At 42.0% G+C, this 8,470-nt stretch overlaps 1 protein-coding gene across 2 annotated transcripts in view; it reads right to left on the bottom strand.

Annotated features, from left to right (window-relative positions):
- The window catches only part of LOC103389558 (Krueppel-like factor 7), a 39,193-nt gene that overhangs the window by 9,027 nt on the left and 21,696 nt on the right, over positions 1–8,470 (bottom strand). For both annotated transcript variants that reach the window (XM_008325010.3, XM_025062664.1), the window contains exon 2: positions 5,912–6,539. In XM_008325010.3, the coding sequence (XP_008323232.1) occupies positions 5,912–6,539 (628 nt within the window). The remainder of the gene's footprint in view (positions 1–5,911; positions 6,540–8,470) is intronic.

The raw sequence follows: 8,470 nt of genomic DNA, 5'->3' as shown, positions 1-8,470 counted from the left end.
TGAAACATGAGGAGGCCAGTAGTCAGTGTAGTGCAGCTGGCTGGATCTGGCTACGGCACACCGCCATACCACAGACCAATTACCGAGCACGCTGGTAAAGCACGGATGCAGTTGCCTGGCAACGGTAACGGTAGCGCTGTGCAGGAGCAGGAGCAGCAGAGGGGGGAGGGAGTAACAAAGGCTGCGGGGGGGTCGATGGTGGAGGAGGTAGAAGCAGAAGTAATTGTGGTGTTGGTGGTGTTGCAAATGAAGGATGAAAAAAAAGCCTTGCAGAAATACTTGTTCACTCTGTTAAACACAGTTTACATTTGCTAAATGTATTCCAATTCAATTGGAAACGTTGGGATTAAAAATGACAATTTTATTGTAAAAGATTTAATTAGCTGAATTTAACATGCTCATTTATTTGATTTATGCTGCCATAAATTATACAGCTGACTTTTGCAAAGGGCATGCAGAAAATGTTAATGTGGGCTTGGCTACTGTAGCACATGTGTAGTTTCACAAGGTAATGTTTGTGTGTCACTTTCCAGATTATCAGTGTTGATTTAATTAAACTTTCTGATTAGGGTCAAGAAAAAGTTTGTAAAAACCGAAGAAAACCCTCGATATTAACATGAAGACAGAAAGCTGCTAAAAAGAGCTAGCTTAAAAGTTACTGCTAAAAAATAACAAAGAATCTACTAATTGTTACGTGTCACTCAAGAATCAGCGAAGTGAATAATTAGTGATTAATAAATACAGAAAATAGCAGAGAAATAACTCAAAGTTGGCCAGACAATAACTAAAGGTTAACCGGTCACAGCCAGACTTTTATGTGTTAGGTAAAGAAGAATTAGATCTGAAATAACTGTGGTAAACTTAAAAAAGTAAAAAAAAAGAAAAACTAAAATATAATTGGGACAGAACTAGTAAGAGTTCTGAATTCTGGCAGAAGATAAACAACTGCTAGAAAAATACATACAGTGAACCAAGGCAGCAGATAAACAACTGCTAGAAAAATACATACACTGAAAGCAGCGTTAATAAATAGAATAGTAAAAATAGTGAATAAAATGGCTAAAATCTAGCAAGAAATAAAAAAGCCATTTTCTACTCAGTAATATCCACTGACAGTAGAAGAGTGTCCCTAAAATAATGTGGACCATTTATCTAATTTTCAGTTTCAAATAACATTCACTGACCTAATCCACAGCCCGAGCTAATCTGATTATGTCCTGTTACTTGTGGATTAATCAGTTTGAAGAATGTGTCGTGTAGATTATGTTGTTAAAGACCACTTGCACTTTGACCATGACAATCAAATCTGATATCTCACTTTTTCTCATCCATAATCTGACAACGGGGAATTTCCTGCGTCACTGTGATCCCATTATGTGTAATCTGTTTTTTCTGTGTGGACGTTCACACACACACACACCCACACTGACACACACACACTCCAGCCTCTCAGGTGCCAGTGTTGAAGCTAATTGCATTCCCTCCATTAGCTGAAGCTGAAGCAGAGCTTCCGGGTCTCAGGGGCCATTAAAGAGGCTTTTGGAGAACAATCTACAGGCTCCTGGCCACTTCAGACCAACCAGAGCCACTGGAAGAGGGAACCAGGTAATGAGTGAAGGATGATAGATGGGGGGATGGGGGCGAATGAATGGAATATGCTAGAGAGAGGAGAGAGAGGCTTGGACATGACGGACGTGAAGTAGAGCTACAGACGTGAATGTCTTGGATCCTGGTGCTGACTGCTGGTTTCCTCTGTAACAGAAGCTACGATTTTAACGCAAGGTATTTTACATGTCAATCACTGATGAAGATGAAGAAACCAACCTGACTTTAAAATCAATGTTTTAAATCACCACATTATAAAGTCCATTTATCAAAGGCTTAAAGAAAAAGCCCAAATAGCCAATAACTGGTTAGCTTGAGCTAATAGCTTTTAGAGAGGATAAAAACAAGAGAAGTTGTAAGAGTATCCACAGTATGGCCACGTGTTGTGACCATCCCTTCACATTATTCTACTGCTGTGTTGAACTTCACTCATCTGATGTGGGCTTCCCCTCCATTTTTGGGACTGGGATTAGCATCTGTTTAGCAACGAGAGTGGGACGAAGAAAGCTGTAACAGAGTATCAGGTTGCTGGAAGTATACGTTTTTCCAGATTAAATAAAAAAAACAACACATTTTATAGTGTTTTATAGTGGCCAATGTTCTTACTTATTGATTGAATTCTTGGTAACCCATGCTGATTTAGGTTTCTTAAGATAACCAGTTATTGGTTGTTTTGGCTTCTTCTTTAAGACTTATATATTTTTGTTTTTTTTCTCATAATTTGTTTACTCTTCAGCCTGTTATCTGTTGGATATTTTTGAGACATTCTCTAGCTATTTCTATTTGACCAGACATGTTTGCTACATTAGGGTTTATTAAAGTCAGGCTAGCAGCAGCAGCCCGGTGGGAGCTGTTTATATCCGATTCACTTTAGCTTTGGAATCTAAAAGCAAACTTAATTGTTCACGCAGCATTTGTCTACAAACCGGTCCCAATTTGAAAGTGTTTTCAAGAGCTATATTTAAGCTGGCATGAGTAGAGCCAGTAGAGATTAGAGTGTGTGTGTGTGTGGGGGGGGGGGGGGGCAAGAGGAGGGGAGGGAAAGACGGGGGGGGAGAACAACCCAACAGTTGTCTTATTCCCTCACTGTGCCCAAAATCTAATTGTACCATTCCTTATCTGCTGTAAGTCTATTCACCAAAAGCTCTACGGGGCACTGCCATTCCAACTCAGCTCGTCTAATTCCAGATTAAATCGTAGCCTTTTTTTTCCTGGGTAATTTATGGAAATAACAACTAAGAAAAAGAGGATTTGAGTAATGACATCTTTAAACTTGTCAGGATAATGGCTCAGTGAAAGGCGGAAGCCTGCGGCACTGCTGTCTTTTTCCACAGAGTCTGGCTCTACGCTGCCTCCCTCTGTTCTCGTCTTCTGTCTCTCTACCTCCTCTTAGTCTCATTGTCCCCTCTCTCACTCTTCTTCCTCTTATTTATTTCCACTGTTGGTGGTGTCAACTGTGCTCGCTTGACTTTACCTTATTAGTTACATTTCCATGACTGATGGCTGTGAAGGTTAAAACAATACATGTACTGTATATACTTTTGAAACACAACAACATATGGCAGTTCCTAAGATCCTGCAGCACCTCCTATGAATTGCTTTAAGAATCCAACAAAGGTTGATTTAACATTCACACCATTAGTCTTTTCTACAAAAATACCAATTTAATTAAACTAAGTAAATATAATTATAAATCTGTGTATTTTCCCCACTGTGGCACAAATGAAGAAAGAAAATATTGAAATTGAAAACATCTTTAACAGTTATTGCCTTGCTGCCCTGCAGCCACTCTTCAGAAACCACCGCATAACCAATCCTGCTCATTCACACTGTACTTTTTCCCCCCACAGTGTTACATGTGCACCTCATAACAGCATGGTGGTGCACAATTTGAATTTGTGTGTTATTGAAGCAGGTATTCCTGAGCCACTTCAGAAAGTAAATTGGTTCATTTAGATGGAAATACAAAAATGTTTTGCCGCTGGTTCAATGCTTCAAAATGTGGGGTTTGGAAACAGTGTTTCCCAACAGCATACCGTGGCACAGAATGGGGTAAGGTTTCTGAGTTTGTTTGATAATAAACTGCACTTTTAATGAATGTAAATAGGTTCAGCCTAAGAGTTATACTACCAGCACGGGTACTTTTTAATAGTGGTACATTTTATTTCTTACAATTAATGTTTTGAAAATGTTGTAAATCTACAAACACAACAATTAAAATACAGCTTCAACATTATTTATGTTATAGTCCTTTTTTTAGGGTCAATAACGTTTTCTACAGGAAGGCTGCTCTGTAAATCCTGGCTCATGAACATGACAGCATTTACTTCTGTGAGTGGGATCACACTGTTTGGATATGTTGGGGTTTTACTTTCTTTGTATCCAAACCACCATACTTCCAAAAAAAAAAAAAAAAAAAAAAATACAAGTCCATGAGAGAGAGAAAAAAACAACGCATCATGTAGCATCTTCCTTGAAAAGGTTAGGTGATCTGTCAAGCAAATAGTGTAGGGATTTGGATGGTGGTAGGGTGAACAAATCTAATTTTAGTGACTATAACTTCATTTGGCATGATGGAGGCTCCATGCTGTATTCTCACTGTGTAAGGAAGGAAGCAGCTTCAGCACTTTGGTCCAGATGGTCGTCTACCACACATTTAATTTGTTATTCCGGCCTTCTCAAGCATGAACCGCTGCCGCCTATCAGTCATCAGCTGATTAGACTGGCAAATTAATTTAGCATTTGAAGACACAGCAGTTCTTTCCAAAAGAAAAAGCTTCAAAGTTGGATTTTTTTCAAGATAGTGAAGCGCTCTTCTGATGCTACTTACAGTGTTATCGTTATCGTCCAAATGGTTTTTGCACTAACCTCCCTCACTTAGGGCTACTGTGTATGGCATATACACAGTATATGAAATATGTTTGCCTTGTCTTGAGACAATCTTAATACCACTTGCGTCAATCTACTCCCCTTCCTCAGATTGAGAGCCACTGACCTAGACTAATAGAGAAGCATAGGGAGTGAAATAAAACCGGGGAAATAGCGGCCTATCCAGGTCAATCCATCCATCACTGCGCAGTTACTCAGACGGAGGACAGCTCCTCGACAGGGGTCTGAGTGGTTTGGGATTGAGATGGAAGAGCGCATGAGTTATAGCTCCTGAACCCTCCCCCCAACTTCCTTCTTGAGAAGAACCTTGAAAAAAGAGACCCTTTCTGTAAAGGCAGAGTGAAGGGCCTCCAGGTAGACAGATTGGATACGTAACAAAAACAAGAATAATCACGAGTAAATACAATTCTGAATAATATAGAATGTTTCTATCAGCTTTCTATGGTCCAGATGCAGCCCAGTTTTAAGTATATTTTCATGATAAGTCGTTTTTTTTACATGTTCATTTTAAAGGATGTGAATGTGGAGTGCTTACATAATCCTCATACCAGCTGAATGAATGTGTGAGGACAGATATTCTGTCATTTCTCCTCGTCTTTGTGCAAGATTTATTTGGTTTCATCACAGAGGCTTTTCAAAGTGTTGCCAACAGTCAATCAGGATCCCAAGCAACAGGTGTGTCAGGTGGCATGGGTGTCTGCAGAGATGCCTTACTGAAGGTCTCTGAGGACCACTTACTGATGCTGCACTTGAAAAGGGTCCAAATTGTCTTTCTCATACTATAAACACCAACTGTTCTCCCGTGACACTGATGAATTCTACTTATAACAAAGTGACAAATGTGCCCTGGCACCAAATGTTTTTTTGTTTTTTTTTTTGTCCATAATAAATGCCTTAGTCTAAACGGTGCTGAATTAAAGCCATTACTTACTGAATAGATTTCTACAAAGCATGTCAACCTTTCATAACATATTCAATTTTTTTTCATCAGTAATAGTGTAGCTAGTCATATTTGACAATGGTAAAATATAGCAAAAAAAAAAAAAAGTGAACAAACATAAAAAGCTAAGTTTAGCCTAGCTAGGCAGCACGTGAGGCAATTAATTTTGATAGCTAGATTGATGAAGAATCAATTCACCATTCCTCACAGAAGAGTAATTAAAAAAAACTAGAGGCCATTGAAACCTGTCCAAGTGCCACACTTGGCTGATGCCCCAACCTTTTTATATTTTCTCACATTTCATATTTCGGCTACACAGTATATTTATATCCATCAATGAACTTTAGATCCAAACAAGAGCATACACATATGCATGATAAAAGCTAAGCTAAGCTAAATGACTATGGCAAATGCAAACACTGCTTTAAAGACCTGTGCTCTTATTTCATTAGATACATGTTAATGACTGGGCCTCACCTGTGTGTGTCCTCTGATGAGCCTTCAGGTGGGAGCTTTTGGTATACACCTTCCTGCAGCCATTGAACTGACAGCGATGAATCCTCTTCTTGTTCTCTGGCAGCTCCCCGATCCCAACCATGCACGCTGCTCCTTCATCTTCATCCTTTACCTGGACTGGGAGAGTGTGTGCTGCCACCAGTCGGGCCGCACTGAGCCCAACCTTCCTGGCCACCAGTTTTAAGGTGAGTGTCCCATCGGCTGAGGCTGTCAATGTCTGGTTGGGTTTTACGAGGTGACGACCCAGCTCCGGTGACGACGGCGGTGTCAGGGAGGTGACAGCACTCAACTGGGCCTGGTGAACTCCCTCTGTTCCCTCTACACTTTCCATGGCCTGGCTTTTGGGTTTTAGGTCCCTTTTAATTGCATTGGAGGTGGGAATTATCTTCTGGGATTGACACAGCGTTGCTGGAGGTGGGCTTTGAGGCTCTGGGAGGCTGGGCAAACTGGGGAGTAGAGCATCTGTCAGCTCATCATCTCCATCTTCCTTTATGTAGGCCGGAGTTAGGAGACCATCGAGGTCCTGGTCAAACAGTTCTGACAGACGCTTGGGCTCCGTCTGCAGATAGCGCTCCAATTCAAGGCAGGTCTGTGGAGAAAGTGAAGGAAAAGTGTAAGGTTATCTTCAGCTCAGGCATGTTCAGCCCTGTGGCTTTTTGGCATACAAGCATTCTCACTTTTACACCCCACATGACCGTCCCCACAGCCGTCCAATCATCCGATATGCCCGTACTCGCCGTAGAGAGAGAAATCTGCATAGTGCCATCCGCTTACCTAGGCAGACAACTTAGCAGCCCTGCCAGCTGTCACACAGATAGCCCTCCAAGACAGCCAGGATTACCTGGCAGCTTCAGCAAGGAGGCTGATTACACACTGATTGATTGCAACCGCTGTAGCGCGGAACGAAAGCGAGGCAAGCGGATAGCGAGAGGAGAAGTCCTAAAGCCTAAACTGCGAGGAACTCCTATCAAACAAAATTTTATAGAGCTTTGACAAGCCGTGTGTGCAGCGGCTTCCACCAAGCCAAGATAGGAAGATTTATTCAGCTGTAGTTATGGTCTGCTTCATCCCTATTACACCAAACACCTCGACTCGCAGAGGGCAAATAAGACTGCATCCCCAGATTTGTGTGAATTGGCATCCTGAGCAGTCTATTACTTTGCAACAAGCTGCCAAGGTTCTACAAAGGAGAGTCAGCAAAGGGGAAAGAGATGCACCATGTCCAAGGATGAAGCTATTATGTTTGAATGGACGGCGCCAGCCTGATCCCAAGGATCGTTGTGTTTCACTTGTAGCCACTAACCCGTTTTGACAGCTGAGATGGAGGCTAGCAGCTCCACTGGGTGCGTGCTACTCGCCACTTCATTTGTGTGTAAATAGGCACTGACAGACGGAGTAGCTGGTTCCATTATCAGGAATAAGGTTGTACAGACTGAACACATCAGAGACGTTTACAATCTCACACCTCACCCCAGCCCATTCCTCTCCCCTCCTCTTGTTTGCACCTTCTAAAAATAAATCTATGTTTTTCTTAGTTTTGTAAACGGGGGTCTGTTGCTAAGGGAGAGGGCTTTTTTTTTCATTTTAACTTGTCTTGTTGCGGGAGTGAAAAGGAGGCATCAAAAGATGTTTTTGCTTCAGATTAAAGAAGGATGGTATCTACAGTGAGAATGAGAGATGCTCTGCCACAACTCCTCGCTTCACTGAACAAGTCATGTTTCCTCATTTTCTGAAATCTTTGAGCTCTCACTGTTACCTTGATGGCTACAGTCAATGAGACGTCAGTTTCCCCCCTCCACGCCCGCCCTTGATTCCTTTTTTTCCTGAGAGCACAATTAAATATTGAGAATGGTAAGATGTGATGAAAGGAGAAGCTCCGACTACTCCACAAGACAAAAAACACAAAGCTGCTCCTTCCACAGTATTTCTACCCCCTCTTGCATTTCCTCCACCCATCTTCTTATTCATTTCCACCCTTGCAGTTACCCCCCCCGCCCCCCATGAACCCCTGCCACAATCACTTTTTTTTGTTTGTTTTTTTCCCCCAGTTTTTCCTCTTTGTGTTTCCACCTCTCCCAAGGTGAGGACTAATTATCCACTAAAACCAGCCTGTTAAAGGGGACTTTATTCAGCAAAACGCTGAGGACTGCAAACCAAGGTGGAGGTTGTGTGTGTGTGTGTGTGTGAAGTGGAGATAGTTCAGGCGAGCGGAAAAGCGGATAGAAACTGATAAGTAAGGGTAGGACTGGGGGGTGGGAGACATGAATGTGGAGGATGAAAGAGAGTGAAGCAGGAACAAGGTGAAGGAGGATGGTGGGAAGAAGACGGAGGGAGGGGAGGTCTTGACTTCATTTTCTCCACAGGAGGCCAATCCTTTTTTGGAAGTGTGACATTTGGTGTGACAGGATCCTGTCAGCAGGCAAACCCCAGGCCATGTGGAACACACATGTGCAAATACACACTTGTACACAATATATGGCCAGTGTACAGTAGATCTTAGGTTAACGTGCTTAGATCTTG

Source organism: Cynoglossus semilaevis, chromosome 14 (genome assembly GCF_000523025.1).
Source record: "Cynoglossus semilaevis isolate Cse_v1.0 chromosome 14, Cse_v1.0, whole genome shotgun sequence".
Classification (NCBI taxonomy): Eukaryota; Metazoa; Chordata; class Actinopteri; order Pleuronectiformes; family Cynoglossidae; genus Cynoglossus; species Cynoglossus semilaevis.
The sequence above is the reverse complement of the archived record's forward strand: the minus strand, read 5'-3'. Positions and strand labels throughout refer to the sequence as shown.